The sequence below is a fragment of the Peromyscus maniculatus genome, chromosome 3, assembly GCF_049852395.1.
Source record: "Peromyscus maniculatus bairdii isolate BWxNUB_F1_BW_parent chromosome 3, HU_Pman_BW_mat_3.1, whole genome shotgun sequence".
In the NCBI taxonomy this organism is placed as follows: domain Eukaryota; kingdom Metazoa; phylum Chordata; class Mammalia; order Rodentia; family Cricetidae; genus Peromyscus; species Peromyscus maniculatus.
In genome coordinates, this window is record NC_134854.1 from 69,325,979 (window position 1) to 69,347,954 (window position 21,976).

At 46.6% G+C, this 21,976-nt stretch overlaps 1 protein-coding gene and 1 long non-coding RNA gene across 3 annotated transcripts; one reads left to right on the plus strand and one right to left on the minus strand.

Moving 5' to 3' along the window:
* Window positions 1-304: 304 nt before the first annotated feature.
* Window positions 305-3,944, minus strand: LOC143272336 (uncharacterized). Its single transcript, XR_013049812.1, has 2 exons — window positions 3,809-3,944; window positions 305-488 (listed from the first exon to the last, which is right to left on the minus strand). It is a non-coding gene; the product is annotated as an uncharacterized LOC143272336 (long non-coding RNA).
* Window positions 2,522-21,976, plus strand: Htr5a (5-hydroxytryptamine receptor 5A). 2 transcript variants are annotated; one of them, XM_042273281.2, is made up of 2 exons: window positions 2,522-4,055; window positions 5,716-5,987. In XM_042273281.2, exons 1-2 carry the CDS (start codon window positions 3,315-3,317, stop codon window positions 5,923-5,925), a joined length of 951 nt encoding a protein of 316 aa, XP_042129215.1. In that variant the 5' UTR covers window positions 2,522-3,314; the 3' UTR covers window positions 5,926-5,987. The 2 variants fall into 2 exon arrangements, with proteins under 2 accessions (XP_042129215.1, XP_006994602.1); XM_006994540.4 differs by lacking the exon at window positions 5,716-5,987 and adding an exon at window positions 18,779-21,976 and having other exon boundaries at window positions 2,524-4,055.

The following is a 21,976-nucleotide window of genomic DNA, read 5'->3' on the forward strand; positions in this document are numbered from 1 at the left end:
CAGAGGTTTAGTCCATTATCATCATGGAGGGACATGGTAGCATACAGGTAAACATGTTTCTGGAGAAGGAGCTAAGAATTCTACATCTCGATCCACAGGCAACAGGAAGTGAACTGTGTCACTGGGCATAGCTTGATCTTAGGAGACCTCAAAGCCCACCCCCACAATGACTCACTTCCTCCAACAAGGCCATACCTATGCCAACAAAGTTACACCTCCTAATAGTGTCACTCCCTTTAGGGGCCATTTTATTTCAAACTACCACACCTATTATTTTTAAAAATAAAACAATGACCCCATTACATATTCACATAAACGATATGTCTTTGTAAAAAATATTTTCCAAAACTTGAAATTACATTGCTTAAACTTTTTGTGACTCTCTTCAGACAGCTGGAATCTTGTATCTGTCCCTTCAACCCATCTTCTGGGAGATGTTACTTCCTTTTAAGTTGGTAAAGCCAATTCAGTCTCATACATAGCTGTAACTGGAAAATGGAGGAGGATTTAAATACTCTTTTCAGATAATTACGGCTATTTTTCCTGTGGTGTTATATCAAAACTCAGTAAATGCTAATTTCTGAACTGTTTGTAGCACACAAACAAACAATTAAAAAAATCCTATTGTGTACTTTGCCTTTTGAACTGAGTCAAATTCCATTCAGGATATTGTCATGCCATGCCCGGGTACCTTGGGTATTGAGTTGTCCAAACTTTCCAGATGGTGACACATTAACAATGCAGTATCATGCAGCTGGAGTGATAGTTAAATGATTAGGAACCTGTACTGCTCTTCCAGAAAACCTGAGTTTTGTTCCCAGCACCCACTTCAGGCATCTCACAACCACCTGGAACTCCAGCTCCAGAAGATCTGATGCCTCTACCCTCCTGCACACATGAGTACATACCCCCACCACATACACAATATTTTAAATAGTTGAGTAAATCTTTAAAGAAAGAATTGCATTCATTAACCTTATCATCAAGCTCAGCTCACAGGTCTCTAGTGCCTGTGAGCTGCCAGGTTTCCAATGGTGGATTCGAATGTTCCAGAATTTTGCTATGGATGAAAAATATTGGCAGCTGTTTTCCTAGAAGGTTTGCTTCACTCATTTGAAAGAAAATATCTGCTTTACATGCAAGGCGAAGAATGGTAGTTTATCTGTCCATAATTCTTTCAAGAAAAAATTGTTATTCATTTAATATATTTCCAGTTCTTGCTGGGTGGTGGTGCCTGCCTTTAATACCAGGATTTGGGAGGCAGAGGTAGGCAGATCTCTGTGAGTTCAAGGCCAGCCTGGTCGGCAGAGCAAGTTCCAGGACAGCCAAGGCTACACAGAGAATCCTTGTCTAGAAAAAAAGCAAACTAAACGAAAATCAAAACTGAAAACCTTCCAGTTCTAGTTAACATAGACATAATTATGATTATGTAAATAGAATTCCTCAACATAAGCATCTTCCCTTATTATCAGAAGGACGGTGCAAATGTGGGTGCAAATGTGTACCTCCAACATGAGTGTTAACAGTGTAAAAAACAAGTATTACCTTAATATTGTTGCAGAAAGACTTTGACCCCAAGGAAATTCGCTGAAAGGGGCTAGGCCTACTAAGGGTCAATGGCCATTTGTGTGTGTGCATATGTGTTACGTGTGTACACGAACTCATTCATGTGTACACAGGTGCAGAACTCTGTGTGTGTATATGTATTTGTGTGTGTGTGTGTGTTTGTGTGTGTGTGTTTGAGCACACTTGTGTCAATTTGTTTACATGTGCATTGGGGTGAAGAATTAATGTCCCCATGGCTTTCTTTTAATTTGCTTGGATATATATATATATATTATATATATATATTTGAGAAAGGGTCTCACTGTGTAGCTCTGGCTGCCTTGAACTCACAAAGCTCCACCTTCCTCAAGATTAAAGGCTGCACCATCACACTTGACTCAGTGCCCCTGCTTTTTAAGTGTCATGGGCCTTTTCTTTTTCTTAAGGATTTATTTATTTTTATTTTATGTATATTAGTGTTTGCCTGCTTGTATGTATGTGCATCACATGTGTACCTGGTGCCTATGGAGGCCAGAAGGGGGTGTCTTATTGCTTGAAAATGGAGTTGCAGCCCTGTGAGGCACTACCTGAATCCTGGGAACCAAAGCAGGTTCTCTGCAAGGGCGGCCAGTGCTCTTAATGGCTGAGCCATCTCTCCAGCTGGAGAGACGACTGCAAGCCTCTTTCTAGGTGTCAGGAAACAGGCACCCTAGCTCTACACCTCAGCCTTCTCTGAGAACAGGACAAACAGCAATCTGTCTCCTTCTCTAAGGCAAACAACTCTTTAAGCGAGGACACTGAGCTTACCGACCTAGGAGGCAATCGCGTACTGAAATCTGGAGGGGGAAAACAGGAGGCTAGACTGTTAGATAAGTGCCTCGCTTGGGACACTTGTGCACAACACCCATTGGAAACCGAGATGCCGCTCGGGGCTTCAAAATCACCTCCAGGTGGGGGCATGGGTACTGGAGGAAGGCTTTAGGAAAGTTGACTAGTAACCTGGATCCCGGCCACTGACCAATTGGTAAAGAGCGACTGGACCTTGGACAGCCACCAAGCTGCGTGCTGGTGTAGGCGGCAGCACCGTGGACAGCGCCAAGCACCGCCGCTCCGGGAGCCAGGGGCGGGGAGAGAGGCGGCTTCATCAGCTGATGCCTTACGTAGCGCTGGATCCCCACTTTGCTAAGGCAGGTCCGGGTGGGCGCGCCAGCGTGCGTTTTCGGAGTAGCTACCCCAGGCATGGTGGAGAGAGGCCAGCGCAGGGCAGAAGACCATCTCTAGAAAGCAGGTACCTGCGTGGCTTCTTCAGGTTCCGGCTGTTCCCCAGGGCGCCACTGCCCGGAGAAGAGGGGTGGGGGAGCGGGCAGGGAGCAATCCTGGACCAGCGACTGTTCTGACGCACCAGCTGGGTTCCAGGAATCCACCGGCAGAGACGATCCCAAGGATGCTCTGCTGCGGGCGACCAGACAGCGGTCTCCGCCGAGGTGAGGAAACGCAGGCATGTGATAGATTAGGCGGGCCCTGGCTTCCAGACTCAGCCCCTTGAGTCGGCTTTCCAAATCCCTAAGGATACCGAGACTGCGCGGTTTGCAGCCTAGCTCCTCTCTGCCACGGTCTCCTCCAGACTCTCACTGTTTGGAGATTGGGGCCAGGGTCCACAGCCCTTGGCAGAAACCTCTCCACTAGTCAGTGGTCGCAAACATCTCTAGATTGACTCCCGTGGGCTCGGTGGCTACACTGAATCTGAACGCAGGTGTCCTGGACCAGCGATGGATCTGCCTGTAAACTTGACCTCCTTTTCCCTCTCCACTCCCTCTTCTTTGGAACCCAATCGCAGCCTGGGTGCGGAAGACCTGCGCCCTAGTCGGCCCTTTCTCTCAGTTTTCCGAGTGCTAGTTCTGACCTTGCTAGGTTTTTTAGCCGCGGCCACATTTGCTTGGAACCTGCTGGTGCTGGCCACCATCCTCAGGGTACGCACCTTCCACCGCGTCCCACACAACCTGGTGGCGTCTATGGCCATCTCGGATGTGCTGGTGGCTGCGCTGGTCATGCCACTGAGTCTGGTGCACGAACTGTCCGGGCGCCGCTGGCAGCTGGGCCGGCGGCTGTGCCAGCTGTGGATAGCGTGTGACGTGCTCTGCTGCACAGCCAGCATCTGGAATGTGACAGCCATAGCCCTGGACCGCTACTGGTCGATCACACGCCACCTGGAGTACACACTCCGTGCCCGCAAGCGCGTCTCCAACGTGATGATCGTGCTCACCTGGGCACTCTCTGCGGTCATCTCTCTGACCCCGCTACTCTTCGGCTGGGGGGAGACGTACTCTGAGCTCAGCGAGGAGTGCCAGGTCAGTCGCGAGCCTTCCTACACCGTGTTCTCTACCGTGGGCGCCTTCTACCTGCCGCTGTGCGTGGTGCTCTTCGTGTACTGGAAGATTTACAAGGCCGCGAAGTTCCGCGTGGGCTCCAGGAAGACCAACAGCGTCTCCCCCGTTCCCGAAGCTGTGGAGGTGGGTGCTACAAGGATCACTAAAAATACTTCACTTGCATCTGCAAAGGCTTTCTTCTCAGCAGACCTCCCCCGAAGTCTATGGAAGGTGAAACTCTCCAGTTTAGGAAGACGTAGGCAAGGGAGGGCGCAAGCGCCAGAGACTACCTTTGCTTTAAGCTCTGAATTACAGAGTCCCTCCCATGCTGAGTGTCTGGTGGGTTGTTTTCTTATGTGGGAAATGTAGGGTTTGTGATCATATCCTATCGGGTCCACTTTGGCACTAAAGCTCTGTGGGTGGGCAGCATCCCTTATAGAACATCTGGTGAAGCTGGTGTCTGGGGGACACTGGCTCAGTACCCCGGGAGGGGAGGGGAACGAAATGAAAAAAAAAAAAAACCTGCCTTTTTCTGCATTAGTAGTGAGGGAGGGTCCGAGGAGGGAAGATTAGAATGATTGACAGGATGATTGCCACATAGCAGGCACATCGGTTGTGTTCTAGGCTATTTTGCAAATTATTATTTCTAGGTTGTCATTTATCATTCTTCAGTGTCCTGTCTAATCACCCCCCCCCCAAGATTAAAGACAACTGTTTACTGTCATCTTGGTCCCTGCGTTCGGTGTCTGCTTTCCTTGCTTATGGTTTGGACCACTGCCTTCTGGGCCTATTTACTGCAGCCCCATCAGACCATGGGCACCACTGAGGATCACCTGGCCAAGCTGCCTTCCCTTTGAGTAATATGCAGGAAGAAATTCAAGTTTCAGAACAGATAGCTCCCCCAGCTACCTATGGCTGACATCTGAAGCAGACAATCTCTACAAGGAAGTCCAGTTTCCATCCTCTGCCACCCACAATTCCCTGTCTGCCTCTCCTTAACTCCTGGAAATCTGACTTGGTGATTCAGTGTTCTCAAGCTCCAGGAAAAGGAGCCAGCTCCCTACCCATTGCTGAGGGCCTCACTTACGGACTGAAGTTAGATCAGACAAGAATACAGTCCCGGTTTTCTGTTGCCGGGCTCTGGGACAGCAGAATACTTTAACTGAATGTACTGAGAGTGTTGTACTGGCTTGATGTAAAGGTAAGCCTAAGTAAATGGTGGTTCTTTGTGAAGACCTTGTCAGCGTGGCTGCATTCCTAGTCATCCAAGCTTAGGGCTCAATAGGTGGAGGAGGCAGGGGAAGGGGCAAAGGGAGACATGGCTCCCTGGTCCTCCATCTAGAGCAGTGGTCCTCCACCAAGGACGATGTCTGGACGGCCTGGTGATTCCTAATAGCACAGGATGGCCCCACAACAAAGAATTTTGAGGACCAGAATTCACTGAACTGAATTTTGGAAACTCTACTGTATCCATCCACCAGAGAGCCCAGAGCTAGGTTCTAAAGAGCCTTAGGCAACTAAAGCTTGGGTTCCACCTCTGTTCCCCTGGTAACAGAATGCTTTGCTCTTCCTTGGAATTTAAATTACCATTTTAAAAAAAAAGGTGAAGGTTGTTCTGTCTCTAGCCTGAGTGGAGACCTGGCATTTCAAGCAGCCAAAAAGGAGGTGGAAGGGATAAATTGCCCCTAATGAGACAGTGTACTTTTCCTTTCCAGAGGCCTCTTCTCTGGCGCAGTCCCTTTCAGAATCCGCCTGCTGTAACTTGCCCCGTTTTCTTCTTTTTATCTATTTCTCTTTCTTTCAGACACTGGCCCAAGGCCCAGGGTGCTTTCCCTGGTTCTCCGGGCTGTCCCGCGTCCTCTCTGAACTCCCTCTCTTCTCCCTGGGGCCGCCTGCTGACCGCCATTGCGAACAGCATGACGCTCTCTCTCCCTCTTCCCCATTTCCCATCCATTGGCAGCTGCGGAGACTCACAGCTTCCCCGCCCTGTTGTTTTTCTCTTAAACTCCAATAAAATTGTCCCCAACTTCCTTTCTAGTCTGCTTCTAAATTCTTTTATGAATGAGTGATGAGACTGACAGTCTAAAAGGTGAGCCTCAGTTTCCCCAGGAACACACCCAGACACCAATTACAAACCCCTTTGGGCGTTCTTGGTCTCGTTAATAAAATAACTTAGGAATAGACTCAAATGGAAACACAAGACAAGTCTCGCCTTAAAACCCAGCTGCTGCCCAGAGACAGAGGAGAGGAAGGGGAAAGCCACTCAGTTTAAGCCTGTTGTAGAGGTCGGACGAAAGGTGGACAGGAGGCCGTGGGGTGGGGAGGAGGCTTTAGGAAGAGTAAGGAAGTCCAAAATGTTGGGGGAGGGAGCCCAACGTCTTAAGGAAAGCACGCTTAGAAAAGAGACAGAAGGGAGAAGAGAAGAAGGTACACTTAGGAAAGGAGCAGGCAAAACAATGTGGTTGCAGCCTGGTAAGCTGCTGTGTGGGACTCGGGGAAGAAAATCTCAGTACCTCATTAAAGGACTGATTATTTCACCTACCTCTGCAGCATGGCTTAAGGAAGCCTCAGTTCCTAGGGGTGGTTTCTTGGCCAAGTGAATGATCCTGCTCAACTGAATGTTAGGTCTCCATTCAGGCCAGAGACTCCAGTCTCTTGATCACTTTTTTCCCCCTACTCTAACAACAGGGAGATGCTGGGTAGGTCCATTAGTGATTGGGGGTTGGGGCTCATGACAAGTAGTGACAGAAGACTACCAGTCAAAGGAACAAAGCTTTGATTACTGAACTGAGGCTGAGGAGCATGGCTCAGTCAGTATGTACTTTTTTTTTTTTATTTAAAAACATGTCTTGGGGAACTGGAGGGATGGCTCAGTTGTTAAGAGCATCCACAGTTCTTCAACCTCGGTGGGATTTTCAGCACCCGCATCTGTAACTCCAGTTCCAGGGGATCAAATGCCCTCTTCTGGCCTCTGGGGGCACTGCATGCACATGGTACACAGACATAGACGGAGGCAAAACACTCAGATATTAAAATAATTAAAAACAAGCATTTTGCAAGTGCCCGTGGAGGCCAGAGGAGGGTGCCGGGTCCCCTCCAGCTCTCTGTGGACTGATCTTCTCTTCTCCTTCCTAGTGCAGGGACTAGAGGTGTAACTCACCATACCCAGTTTATTTGGTGCTCAAGATTGTATCTGGGGCTTGCGCATGCTGTAAGCATGCTACCAACTGAACTAAATCCCTAGCCTCAGTACATTTTTTAAAATTTTATATGTACAGGTGTTTGTCTATATGTGTATCTGTGCACCACATGTGTGCCTGGTGTGTGCGGAGGCTAGAAAAGGGTGTTGGATCCCCTAGAACTGAAGGTGGAAATGGTTGCGAGCTGCTTTGTGGACACTGAGATTTAACCTGGGTCCTCTGGAAAAGGATCCAGTGCTTTTAACCACTGAGCTATCTCTCCAGCCCCCTTGGCACACTGTTATCAGTGTAAAAGGACAGGTTTCTGGGGACTCGGATGCAGCTGTGAGAGTGCATTGGGCTGCAGTTCCTCCTGCTTGTGGGGCGTCTCCAGGGACTCCAGGCCCCTCACTGTCTTTTCAGTAATGCTCTGGTCTCTAGTGTAAGCGTTCTTAGCTACAGTCTCATCACCAGTGGCAGCACAGTTCCTTTGGAAACAGCCAATGCTCACTGAACTCTAGGAGAGTCACAGATGGAAGGGGCTGTCTTCTCACCACCGGAATCCATGTTCTCTCAGACCTTTGAGAAATGTGCTGCACAGCCACAGATTGGTCTTTCATTTGCTCTTTATCACCCGGCACAAACGAATCATTTTGTCTATCTGTTATTTGTTTATGGTAGGGTCTTCCTATATAACACAGGCTAGCCTGGAATTCCTTTTTTTTTTTTTTTTTGGTTTTTCGAGACAGGGTTTCTCTGTGTAGCTTTGCGCCTTTCCTGGAGCTCACTTGGTAGCCCAGGCTGGCCTCGAACTCACAGAGATCCGCCTGGCTCTGCCTCCCGAGTGCTGGGATTAAAGGCGTGCGCCACCACCGCCCGGCTTGGAATTCCTTATGTAGCCCAGGTTGGCCTTAACCTTGAAAATCTTTCTTCCTTAGCCTCCAAAATAGATTACAGCACCTGCTATGCCCAGCAACAAAGTATTTTGTTAAAGAAAAATTTCCTTAGCTTTACTATTTTAAATTTACTGCAAACCAGGTTACCTTTGCCTTTCAGATGTCTTGTTTTTTCATTGTTTTACATTTTGTGTGTGTGTGCCTCCATGCACACATGTAAATCAGAAGACAAATGGTTGGAGTTGGTTCTCTGTTTCCAACCAGTGCATTCCAGGGCTCAGACTTAGGTCATCAAGGTTGGCGGGAAATGTCTTTATCTGTTGAGCCAACCAGCCATTCTCAGGTAATTTTTATTTCATTTATTTTTAATTATTTTATTTTATGTGTTATAGGTGTTTTGCCTGCATATATGTATGTATACTATGTGTGTTCCCAGTACATGCAAAGTCCAGAAGAGAGTGTTGAATTCCCTGGAATTGGAGTTACAAATAGTATTGGTCTGCTATATGGGCTGGAATCAAACCCAGGTCATTTGGTTGAGCAGTTGAGCAGTGGTTTTATAATATATGTATGTTTTATTTTGTTTTTGAGACAGGGTCTCTCTATGTATCCCTGGCTGTCCTGGAACTCACTGTGTAGACCAGGCAGGCCTCAAATTTGGAGACCTGCCTGCCTCTGCCTCCTCAGGGCTGGGATAAAAGGGGCGGAGCCACCACACCTAGCTGAGCAGCTAATGCTCTTAACTGCTGAGCCGGCTCTCCAGCCCACCCCCAAGTAACTTTTAAATTATATACCAAATGAGTTAACTTTCTATAGTGTGAGGGTTAAAGGTAGCTTTAACTCAGTACAAGCAGGGCATCCACAGTGTAGGTAGATGTCCTCTGAAGTTAGAAGGATGGGAACTTAGTGGGTGATTATGTCCCCTTTGGAATGACTTTAGTGAGCAGATTTTGGATAGTGACTTTGTTTATCAGTTAATATGAGATATTGATTTTATTTATTTATTTATTTATTTATTTATTCATTTATTCATTTATTTTTTGAGACAGGGTTTCTTTGTGTAACAGTCCTAGCTGTCCTGGAACTTTCTTTGTAGACCAGGCTGGCCTTGAACTCACAGAGATTCACCTGCCTTTACTTCCCAAGTGCTGGTATTAAAGACATACACCACCACCACCTGGCAATTATTTTTATTTTTAATGTTTTATTAATTAATCAATTAAATTTTCCCAGCCCAATCACAGTTTCTCCTCCTTCCCTCCCTCCTCCCCTCCCAGTCCCTCTCCCAAGCTCCCCAATCCACTCCCTCTCTCTTCCCTTCAGAAAAAGACAGGCCTCCCATGGATACCAGCCATCCCTGCCATATCCAGTTGCAGCAAGACTACACACCTCCTTTCCTAGTAAGGCTGGATGGAGCAACCCAGCAGGAGGAAAGGGTCTTAATAGCAGGAAAAAGAGTCAGAGACAGTCTCTGCTCCTTCTGCCAGGAGTCCCACTATCTGGGACTATGGGGGTCCAGCCCCTCAATAATCCCCTCCCAGGGTCCAGAAAGAATCTACAACCAGCTGATAATTAATCTTTGATGATATAAAATGAATCTAGGTACATGAAACTCCTTGGTCCATACACTTTATTATTCTGTGCCAGTTCTCTCTCTACACAGCTTCTATTCTGCTCTCGTGCCTAGCTCCTTTCTTGCCTGATTTCTCTCTACATTTATCTGCTGTCCCCTCTAAGTTCTAACTTAATTCTCTCATCTTAGTTCTGCCCCATCAGGGTTCTCATCCATCTAGTTCTTTCCCATCTTAGCTCCTCTCCCATCTCCTTCTCTCTCATCTTGTTCTTCCCCATCTGGCTCTTCCTCACCTTCCATCTTGTTCCTCTGGTACTCTCTTCTAGCCCTTCAGTCTAGTTCTTCCCCATCTCAGTTTGTTCCTCTCCAGTTCTTACCCATCTAGTTCTTCCATTCTCTTTTTTCCCATCTCTCTCTTCCTCTCAGTCTCCTTATTCTCTCAGTTCTCCCTGAGTCTCTCAGAAATCCAGTTATAAACCCAAGCAATAGCAATCCTCTGGCAGAGCAAGGTCACCAGGCTTGAATTCTTACAGGGTCATAAAGGCAGATAAGAATTTTCCCCAGACAGTGACTACCAGGCTTTCTTTTACAACCCAAAATCAGAGTAGTAAAGGAGGAGGCCAACTAAGAACTAATGATCGGTTAGTATATCAAAAAGGGAATTTATGTGCTCAATCTACATTCCTAGAAGTGGTTAGGTAAGAAGTTAGGAGTCTTTGATGTTAGTAATAGAAAAGGAGAGTCGCTAGGCAATGGTGGTGCATGCCTTTAATCCCAGCACTCGGGAGGCAGAGCCAGGCGGATCTCTATGAGTTCGAGGCCAGCCTCGGCTACCAAGTGAGAGTGAGTTCCAGCAAAGGCGCAAAGCTACACAGAGAAACCCTGTCTTGAAAAACCAAAAAAAAAAAAAAACCAAAAAAAAAAAAAACCAAAAAAAAAAAAAAGAAAGAAAGAAAAAGAAAAAAGAAAAGGAGGGTCTCAGGTTGCACAAGAAATAAAGCTATCCACCTGACCTAGGGAACATTCATGTTTCCACAAGGGTGTTACCTTAGTTCAGAAGATTGTTTGGCCTTGGATGCTTGATAGGTAATTTAGATAAATACAGTTAGGAGTTCTTGGAAGCATGCATAGCATTACAAGAAAATCACTATAGGAACCAGCTAATATATATACAAAATCTAAAATATCACCAAGACTTCTTTTTTTTTTTTTTTTTTTTTTTTTGGTTTTTCAAGACAGGGTTTCTCTGCGTAGCTTTGTGCCTTTCCTGGAGCTCACTTGGTAGTCCAGGCTGGCCTCGAACTCACAGAGATCCTCCTGGCTCTGCCTCCCGAGTGTGACCAAGACTTCTTAAGCCACAGCTTGACCTTTGGAAAAGTCCTTGACTTTTCCCAAGTAGTAGCTTTTGTGATAGTAGCTGAATTCCATTATATTTTCCTGCAGCTTGCAGCATCCCATGAGAAGACCAAGCCACACAATTGCAACACACGTGCAGAGGGCCCATGTAATTTCTCTGGTTGGTGGTTCAGTTTCCGTGAGCCCTCAAGAGGCCAGGTTAGTTGACTCTGTGTTTTCCCATGGTATCCTTGGCCCCTCTAGCTTGCATAATCCTTCCTCCCACTCTTCCACAGGGTTTCCTAAGGTCTGTCTAATGTTTGGCTTTGGGTCTCGGCACCTGTTTCCATCAGTTGCTGGGTGAAGCTTCTCTACTGACAGTTGGGCTAGGCAGCAGTCTATGAATATAGCAGAGCATCATTAGGAATCATTTCATTGACTTCTTTTTTGCCAGTCATGTTTGGTTCTATCCTAGGACTCTGGGCTGTCCAGTCTCTTGGTTCTGGCCCTCCAGACATTGTCAGAGGTGGGCTCCCTCTGACAGTGTGGGTCTCGAGTTGGACCAGTCATTGGTTGGCCACTCCCATAATTTCTGCACCACCTTTGTCCCACCATATCTTATAGGCAGGACAAATTGTAGGTCAGAGATTATATGCCTGGGTTGGGGTCCCAATCTTTCCACTGGAAGTCTTGTCTGGTTACAGGAGATGACCAGTTCAGGCTCCATATTTCCCATTACTCAGAGTCTTAGCTAGGGTCACCCTCATAGATTACTGGGAGTTTCCACTGCACTCAGTTTCTAGCTTGAGATATTGATTCTTTTAAGGTGATTTCTACTAATAGATTATTAAAGATATAGATAAGTGATAGATGACAGTGGTAGATGATAGATAACAGATAATTAATACATGATAGATATGAAGAGATGAAAGACAGATAGACAACTGATAGATAATCTGTTAGTACATGGGTCTTATCTAGTCTCCCACATCTCTGGGTATAGAGGCTTAGTCAGGTGTATCCAGAAAACCTCATCTCACACAGATCGCTAGCCTTTACTTTTTAAGGCTATTTGGAAATGTCTAGCCTCATATCGAGTGTTTTCTAAGTTGCTAGGTTCATTGTTCCATTTACTTCTAATTTTTTAGTCCCTCTAAATTGAAAGAAAAGACTGAGCTAGGCATGGTGGGAATGCCTTTAATTCCAGTGCTTGGGAGGCAGAGGCAGGAAGATGACTGTGAGTTCGAGGCCAGACTGGTCTGCATAGTGAGTTCCAGGACAGCCAAGGCTACACAGAGAACCCATTTGCAAAAAGACAAACAAAAAAAGGAAGAGAGAGAGAGAGAGAGAGAGAGAGAGAGAGAGAGAGAGAGAGAGAGAGAGAAGAGGAAGAGGAAGAGGAAGAGGAAGAGGAAGAGGAAGAGGAAGAGGAAGAAGAAGAAGAAGAAGAAGAAGAAGAAGAAGAAGAAGAAGAAGAAGAAGAAGAAGAAGAAGAAGAAGAAGAAGAAGAAGAAGAAGAAGAAGAAGACGACGACTGGGCTTCAGCTAAGGCTTCATTCCATCAGCTGTGGGCTTCCGTTCCACACAAATGCTGCATGGATGCTAAATCTATTCTCTGTCTTTGTTTGCTTTGCAATTTTGCACCTTTGTTCAGTCATCCCATGCAAGGGAAGCTTCTGAAAGCACCTTATGTAATCCATATTCTATCTTTATCTTTATGTTTAAATTTCCACAATTGGCTTAGATAACTCTTTTCCTCTCTGTCCTCCTTTTAAATATTTCCAAATCGGAAGAGATGCCAACTCAGGCTGTGACAGATCCTGGTAATATCGTTTGTTTGATAGTCTAATTAAATTCTGAATTCCACAACACATTTCTGCCCTTTTCTCTGAAGTTTAGGGAAAAAATTCCCTTATGCCCCTGACTCTGGTGTAGGCTTTGAATTTACAGTTTATAGATCTGACTTTATATCTAGTGAGTTTACAGAATGCTTCAATTTTTCGTGAACAAAAAAATCTTGAAGAAAGGGCAGTTCATTTAGGAAGTTGATGAGCTCTCAGAACGTGCTAGAGAGAGACCCCAAGTGGGCAGTGTTGTAAGGCCTCTGCATATCAATTAAACAAGCCAACTGGGGCTAGACAGAGATGGCTCTGTGATTAAGAGTACTTGCTGTTAGCCGGGCGGTGGTGGCGCACGCCTTTAATCCCAGCACTCGGGAGGCAGAGGCAGGCGGATCTCTGTGAGTTCGAGGCCAGCCTGGTCTCCAAAGCGAGTTCCAGGAAAGGCACAAAGCTACACAGAGAAACCCTGTCTCGAAAAACCAAGAGTACTTGCTGTTCTTATAGAGGACCTGAGTTCACTCCTGGCACTCATATCTGGCAGCTTACAACTCCAGCTCCAGGTGACCTAATACCTTCTAATAGACTCTGAGAGCACCTGCATGTAGATGCACATTCGCACACACACAACGAATCTTTAAAACAAAAAAGCATGCAACTGTAGATGCTGCAAGTTAATTGCACAGCATGGTGGTGTTTGCCGGTAATGCACTTTGACACCAACTACACCTTATCCCAAGATCTAATCCAAGACCCAGCAGCAGACTTCTAGCTGAGGCTCTAGTTACTTGAATCAAATACCTCAATATGGTGATCTGGCACAAAGACATCCTTATTTGCAAATTCTGGGATAGCAATAGGAGCCCAGGGGGCCAGCAGGAACCCAAAAAACCAGGAGTGCCTGAACAAAAGGTACTTGGAGCTGGGGTCCAGTGAATGCCTTTTGGTGGGGAGATATCATGGCAGGTCCTAGAAATGGTCTCAGTGTTACCTTTAAAACTGCCCAAGGGTGGCACAGCTGTGACCCAGAGGCTGAGATGAAAAGAACTAGTGAATCTATGGCCTAGGCAGTAAGAAAAATGTAAGATGAAGTCTAAAATAGGTCTTTTAATTAAAAAAAAAAAAACAACCCAGAGCCAGATATTGGCGTAAATGTTGAACGATCAGAGACAAAGGAACAAGCCACAGCCACATCTCACCTCGCCAACTCCACGAACCCTCTGAATGTCTCTGAAGCTCTCCAGCTGAAAAGCCTTTAGTTCCTGTCTCCGCACGCCTTATATACCTTCCTCCTCCCAGCTGCATTACTTACTTCCCAGTACTGGGATTAAAGGTGTGTGCCACCACTGCCTGGCTCTGTTGCTCTCCTAGACTGAGTCAATCACATGTAGTCCAGGGTGGCTTTCAACTTGCAGAGATCCAGATGGATCTCTGCCTCCCGAGGATTAAAAGGTGTGTGCCACCACTGCCTGGCTTCTATGTTTAATCTAGTGGCTTTTTCTATTCTCTGATCTTAAGGCAAATTTTATTAGAGCACACAATACATCACCACAGAGAAATCCCATCATCCCTAACTGTTCTTAGGAGAAGGGAAATCATGATTATCTCTATGAATTCAGAATGATCGGGCTCAGGGTGGGTGGTCATTCTGTGAGGCAGAGGCCAATGTCATCTGTAGAGTGTGAGTGCTCAAAATGATTGGTGCTCAGAGTCAGGTTTCTAGGGTGACTCTGACTTGATTGGCTGGCTCCTGAGTGAAGGCTGATGATTACTGGCTTGTTTATAAGCATGTGCTCTGGGAACTGCATTGTCCTTGATCAGAGGAAGAGATTTAGACAACCAGCAAGCCTCCTTGTTACCATAGCTACAGCACAAGCAGTCTGTCCCTGAGTCACCACCACGGAGAGCCTTCTTCGAATCTGGGAATCTGTTTCTTGAGTGTTCTGGCAGGTCCGGGTGACCTGTCTTGCAAATCATCTGAACCCACCCTTTAGATCTGAGAGTCTCTGTCCCCCAACTTTGGTACCACAAAGCAGGGGAAAGAGCATGCTAGATTTTTAGTAAAATCATAAACCATTATTTAGCATATCAATATTTTTTTTTTTTTTTTTTGGTTTTTCGAGACAGGGTTTCTCTGTGTAGCTTTGCGCCTTTCCTGGAGCTCACTTGGTAGCCCAGGCTGGCCTCGAACTCACAGAGATTCGCCTGGCTCTGCCTCCCGAGTGCTGGGATTAAAGGCGTGCGCCACCAACGCCCGGCTCGCATATCAATATTTTTAAAAACAAAACAAAACAAACAAAACCCAAGAGCTTTGGCAAGTGGTACCTGTCCCCAAATAACTCAGTTTTGAAAGACAAAAGGCTGGTAAAGGTGGAAATGTTCTGTGAGTCTGAAATTGTGCAACACCTGTTCTAAGTGTGTGTCAGAGTTGAGAGGATCTGGCTTGGTCTGGCTGCTCACTCTGTGTTAGCCTTATTCTCTCTTCCTGAGATCTGCTAATGAGTATGCTAAACTCTTATGGCAATTGGTACAGGTCATTCTACAGACCCAGTTAGGTGCTTTACTGTAGCCATTGATTGGAAGAGAGCAGACAGCCAAGGTCTGGAAGGCAGGGTGAGCACCCAAACGCGAAAACGAGAGAAAGTGGAAACTCTTTAAATAGCCAGGATCTCCTACCAATGGACCTGACAGCTCCATGGACAGTGATTTCAATCATTGAGCTCACTTGTGGGAGTCTGGGGAGGTACTGTTGTTGAACACAGCACCAGAACATGGCCTGGGAGAAGGATCCATGTTTCACATGGAAGTGTGTCCTGGTTAGTTGACATCACCTGGAGTGAACTGGGAAGAGGTGGAACCTCAATTGAGACACTGCCCAAATCAGATTGTCCTGTGGCCATGTCTGTGAGAGAAGATCTTGACTGATGAGTGATGTGGGAGGGTCCAGCCCACTGTGGGCAGCACCATGCCTAGGAAGGTGAGCATGGGCTGTATGGGAAAGCTAGCTGAGCATGAGCCTGTGAGTCAGCAATCAGCACTCCTCTGTGGTTTCTGCTTTAACGCCTGCTTAGGTCCTGCCTTGACTTTCTCACTGATGAAGAGTGACCTGGAAGTGTAAACTAAAATCAACCCTTTCCTCTCCGAGTTGCTTTGGGTCGTGGTGTTTATCACAGCAACAGAATGAAAACAGAATTTGGGGTGGGGGGTGTGCTTTTCTGGGAAATATGGAGCTCTGTTACTAAACTCTGAAGAATTCCTGATGCAAAAACATGCCCCAGTGTTTCCATGTCTCCAGCACCCCTAGTATCACAGCACTCCATGTTTTCTTTTTTTCTTTATTGTCAATTGATATTTATTAATTAAAATGGTTCCGCAATAAGATACTTGACCTTCTTTATGCAGAACAAAAGAGGTATTATATGACCTTACGAAATTATTTCTTTTTTTTTAATCAGTTACTTTGTATTCTTTTTAATTTAATTTTCAGTATTATTATTATTATTTTTCCTATGATTAACCCTACTTGGTTATGATTCATTTTTTTAATGCCAAATGCCATTTATTGAAGGAGGGAGGAGGTCTTAAATACAGGCTTACAGCACAATGGGAGAACCCTGGAGGGCAGAAGTTCGATACAGATGTTTTACAATCTTGCATCTAAGCTGTTAAAGCCCATTATTCAGGATACACAGACAAGGAACTTCCCTTAGCATTCAGGAGGGTGGAACCCAGCAGGGAATTAGCATAGGGAGGATATCAAGGTCAAGGTCAGAAAGCAAGGCAACAGTTACCCAAACAGGGGCCAGGGCCCTACAGGCCCCCCTTTTACTAAAAAATGAGCTTCTGACTTAGGTTGAGTGGGACGTCAGCAGGTCACCTTACCCATCATGGAGACACCTGCACAGGCCACACAGGCGCTCTGTCTTAGGTTGCACCAGGCCACACAGGCGCTCTGTCTTAGGTTGCACCCCATGTTTTCAGTGTCCTCACTGTTGCTGTTACCCTCAGGTTGCCAGCAGTCCTACGGCCACCAGCAATGCCCAGTTTGGCCCATGAAAATAAAAAAGAGTGATGAAGACTTCCTGAGGGAGGAAGAGTCAGAGGGAGGACCTCCTGGGAGTCCTGATGGAGTCTGTTCTCTCCTCCTATCATGAAGTCTAAGGTGATAGAACTCAGGTCATCAGGCTTGGTGGCAAGCACCTTTACCCACTGAGCCCCGCACCTGCTGTCTTAGTGAGGGTTTCTATTGCTGTGAAGAGACACCATGACCACAGCACCTCCTATAAAGGAAACACTGAATTGGGTGGCTTATAGTTTCAGAGGTTTAGTCCATTATCATCATGGCGGGACATGGAGGTGTGCAGGCAGACATGGTGCTGGAGAAGAAGCTGAGAGTAGATGAGGAGCTACATCTCGATCCTGTAGGTAACAGGAAGTGCTCTGAGTGTCACACTGAGTGAAGCTTGAGCAAAGGAGACCTCAAAGTCTACCTCGACAGTGGGCCCTCTCTGAGGCTAGACAGTAGCAGTAAGCCACAGCCAGTTAGCCTCCAGATGGCAAAGGAAAATCACTGACCTCCACATGGTGCCATGTAGCTGGTTGAGTTAGGGTACCTGGTGTGAGAGATATGGTAAATGAATTTTCAGTCTTCACTATTTTGTTTATAATAAGCTCATTAGGATATACATATATAGTATAATATATAATATATATGTATATGTATATACTTTTTTTCTGTTAAATTACCTGGCAGAAACAACTCAAGGGAGAAAGGCTTTGCATTGGCTTATGGTCTGGGGTGCAATCTATCAGGGCAGGGAGGTCATAGTGGCAGGAGCCTGAGGTCTGTGCAGCTCACACTGTCTGTGCAGCTGGGAAGCAGAACGAGGCTGATGATGGTGCTCCGCTCACTCTGTCCTTTTATTTAGTCTGGGACCCCAGCCTATGGGATGGTGCTACCCACACTGAGGGTGTGTCTTCCCTCACAGACAAGCCTAGAAGTTAGCCTCCAGGTTGATTTGGACTCCACCCAGTTTGTGAACCCGTCTTCTGTCTCTTTGCCACCAAATCCACATGCCTCATGCTCTAGTTTCTGTTACGTTGCTGTGAGAAACTCGGACTTGGGAGAGGGGAGTGTCTATTTGAGCCTATAATGCCAGACCACAGTCCATCATTAAGGGAAGTCAAGGCAGGAGCTTGAAGGCAGGCCTGCTTCCTAGCCCACACAGCCTCACCTCACCTCTAACTGAGGAATTCACTTCACAGCCCAAGAAGGACAGCAGGAAACATGGAGGATGCTTCTTGCTGGCTGGCTTGGCAGATGGCTTAGTCCAGTGGTCCTCAACCTTCCTAGTGCTGCGACCCTTTAGGACAGTTCCTCATGTTGTGGTGACCCCCACCATAAAATTATTTCATTGTTACTTCATAACTGTAATTTTACTATTGTTATGAATCATAATGTAAATGTTTTTGGAGACAGAGGTTTGCCAGAGGGGTCACAACCCACAGGTTGAGAACTACTGGCTGAAACTCAGCTAGTTTTATTATTATACAATTCAGGATGACTTGCCTAGGGATGATATTGCCCATAGTAGGCTGGGCAAACACACACACACACACACACACACACACACACACACACACACACACACACACACACCCCACAGGCCAATCTGATCTAGGCAATTTCTCAATTAAGGCTTTCCTCTCAGATGATTCTGCCTTATGCCAAGTTGACAGCTAAAGCTAACCAGGACACCCCACGTTCTGCTTATTTTTGCTGCCCCTTTAGCTGATGAGATAGCCACAAACTCACTTGTGTTGAACTCTGGTGTTGCAGCATCCTCCCTTTTCTAAGATGCAGACCCCCTGGCGCAGCCATTGCACTACTCTGCCCCTAGTTTATGGGATCCCCCACCTAAACTCCAACACTTCCTTTGGAGCAGCTTGTGGGGCTCAGGCCCACCCGTACCTGGGTTCAGCTTGGCCACCACCTGGCAGGCGTGAAGAGTCTGTCCCTTACAAAGTGTCTGTTTGTACTTTGCAGGTGAAGGATGCTACACAACAGCCCGAGATGGTGTTCACTGTCCGCCACGCCACCGTGACCTTCCAGACAGAAGGGGACACGTGGCGGGAGCAGAAGGAGCAGAGGGCAGCCCTCATGGTGGGCATCCTCATCGGGGTGTTTGTGCTCTGCTGGTTTCCTTTCTTTGTCACAGAGCTCATCGGTCCCCTGTGCTCCTGGGACATCCCTGCCATCTGGAAGAGCATCTTCCTGTGGTTGGGCTATTCCAACTCCTTCTTCAACCCGCTCATCTACACAGCCTTCAACAGGAGCTACAGCAGTGCTTTCAAGGTCTTCTTCTCTAAGCAACAGTGAGGGGCCGTCTGGGAGTGCCTTCTTCCCGTAGCTCAGTGGACTGTCCCGTCCCATGAACCTTTGCAGTCTGCCCAGCAGTGCTGAGGACAAGATCTGTCTGCCAAGGGCACCAGGGTCACATCAGAGCTCAGCTCACTTCACGTCTGTGCTCATAGGTTGGGAGTTGTCTTCTCCTGAAGGCTCTGGTGGCTTATGTCCCCAGTCTGGGGGCTCTCCCTCACTCTGTACCAGCAGCCACGGACTTGGCCCACAAAGTGCCCACCCAATCCTCCTCTAAATTCACTCTAGCGTGGCCATGAGAAAAGCTGACCAGAGCAGACAGGAGGGAGGAGAGAGGGAGTGAACCAACTCGGGCAGTTAGAGAGGCAGAAACAATGACAAGACCTAGAGCTGCCGGCAATCACACACACCTGTAAACCCAGCACTCGGGAGCCTAAGGCAGGGCGATCTCAAATTTCAAGCCAGCTTGGGCTACATAATGGGTTCAAAACCAGCCTGGGCTATCTAACGACAACAACAAAATATTGCAGAGCAGCAGATCCGTCCTAACTTCCCAGAATAGCTAGTCATCACGTCAGAGTTCTGCTCTGTGGTTCTAGAGTGTATGCCCTAATACTTCCTGGGTCCTTCCTGATATCCGACCACAAAATTCTGTCCCTAAACATAGCAAAGCACAGTCCCACTTGTGAGGACAGTGATTGTTGTCTTTACTGTTTTGTTCATGGTAAACACACACACACACACACACACACACACACACACACACACACACACACACACACACACACACTGCAGAAAAGGACAGTTTCCAGTTAAAATCAACTTAGTCACCTTGGAACTGGAAAAATGAAATATTTCCTTTCATTCTGAAACAACTGTTCATGGAAAAATAGGAAAAAAAATCCACTAATGTCACAGATTTTGTCAAAATTATTTGCTGTGGGTTGTATTTTTGTTTTGTTTTGTTTTGTTTTTTAGAGACAGGGTTTCTCTGGGTAGTTTTTGGTGCCTTTCCTGGAACTCACTCTGTAGCCCAGGCTGGCCTCGAACTCACAGAGATCCGCCTGGCTCTGCCTCCCGAGTGCTGGGATTAAAGGCATGTAGCACCAACGCCTAGCTGCTGTGGGTTTTTCTTTGTGTAATTCCTTCAAATGTTTCTGGCCTTAGTGTTTCATCCCTGGATAAATAAGGCTCCAGGTTAGTGATAGCTATGAACTGTTGACTTCTCAATACAGTTTCACAGTTGGTGACTACAAGGGTCTGTTTGTCCATCAGTAACACTCAGTAATAGGAGTGCTGGTGGTCACTTTGTTGTTGTGGTTTTGTTGGTATATGAACCTGACCAATAGGCTGTAAGATTGGCAAACAAGGGTCACTTATGGCCTCTCTCAAGTTGGCAATGTAACTGATGAGTCTGGAGAGTCTGGTAAAGACAGAGTGTTTACATGGTCACAGAAAACCTTGGCTGCACCCACACCTCCAAAGGCAGCCCCAGGGAGCTCTGAGAGCATTATCAAAACAGCTAAAGTGATAAACGGAACCCCGTGTGTGCTGACTTTTCCTGCAAACCGAGGGTGGAGGCATCAGAACCCCACAGAGCTGTGGACCCCTCTCAGCACTTGGTTCTCAGCAAAATCCTGAGTGAGCAAAAGCACCCGTGAGAAATATCATGCTGCTTTTACAGCCGTGGAGGGGCTGTTTCCTCACGAATCCTCATCCAGGGCGTGGGCTCTCAGAGCTAGCCAGATGATGATGCCGGTGCGGAGAGCTGGTGTGTTTCTTCAGTTGATTGGAAGTGCAACAGCTCCATCCTTAAGACTTTTGGGGGTTTGTTTGGTTTTCGGTTTTTTTTTTGAGATAGGGTTTCTCTGTGTAACAGCTCTGGCTGTCCTAGAAGAAATCCACCTGCCTCTGCCTCCTGAGTGCTGGGATTAAAGGCGTGCACCACCACCGCCTGGCTAAGAGTTTTTAAGTATTCATTTGTGTTTAAGACAGGGCCTCATTAAGTAGTCTTGGCTGTCCTGGAACCTACTGTATAGACCAGACTGATCTTAAACCCACAGAGAGCTGCCTGCTTCTGCCTTTGCTGAAAAGGTATGTACTACCATACCTGGACCAAGAATTTTTTAAGTACAAAAATTTCCAATACTCTGGGGCCCTTTTTCTGGGAGCAGCGGCCTGAACCAGTCACACATCCTACACTTAGGGACAGGGTCTAATCCAGGCTGGAAATCGAACAGAATGGCTCACATATCCATGACTGTTCTCATAACCAGGGTTTGCTAAGTGTCTGAACAAAAGCTTTGCTTTTTGTTGTTTTTGTTTTTGTTTTCTGGCTTTAGTCAGACATAAGAAGTGTTTTGTTTTTGTTTGTTTTTTTGAGTCAGTCCTACGAAAACAATTTACATAGAATGTTCTAAACTGTGCAAATTCTGCACTGTGTCGTCCTTCACTCTCCCCCCTCAGCCTTAGATAGGAGGAAAGGAGGAGTGTGCTAGTCTCTCTCCACTTTTCTGTAGCTGCATGTGTAAAGATATCTAGCCACTAGCGACCGCCCACTCAGCTGCATGCTGAGATCCCGACAGTCACTTTAGCCCATCCTTACCACCCGGAGGCTTCTGACTGCCACCACTTTTATCACCACACAGGGCAGCGTTGCCCATAGCGCCTCAATTTAAGACAAACCTCTTACTCATCGTTCAAAACGTCTACAAACTCTTGGGCAATAAAACTCCATTACATTCCATGTCCCTGACTCCTCAAGTGCACAAATGAAAACTGTGTATTGTAACGTGAACGTCCAGGCATATTATACTGTATATAATAAATTTTACCCATCAACATTCCAAAATAGAAAATTTGTGG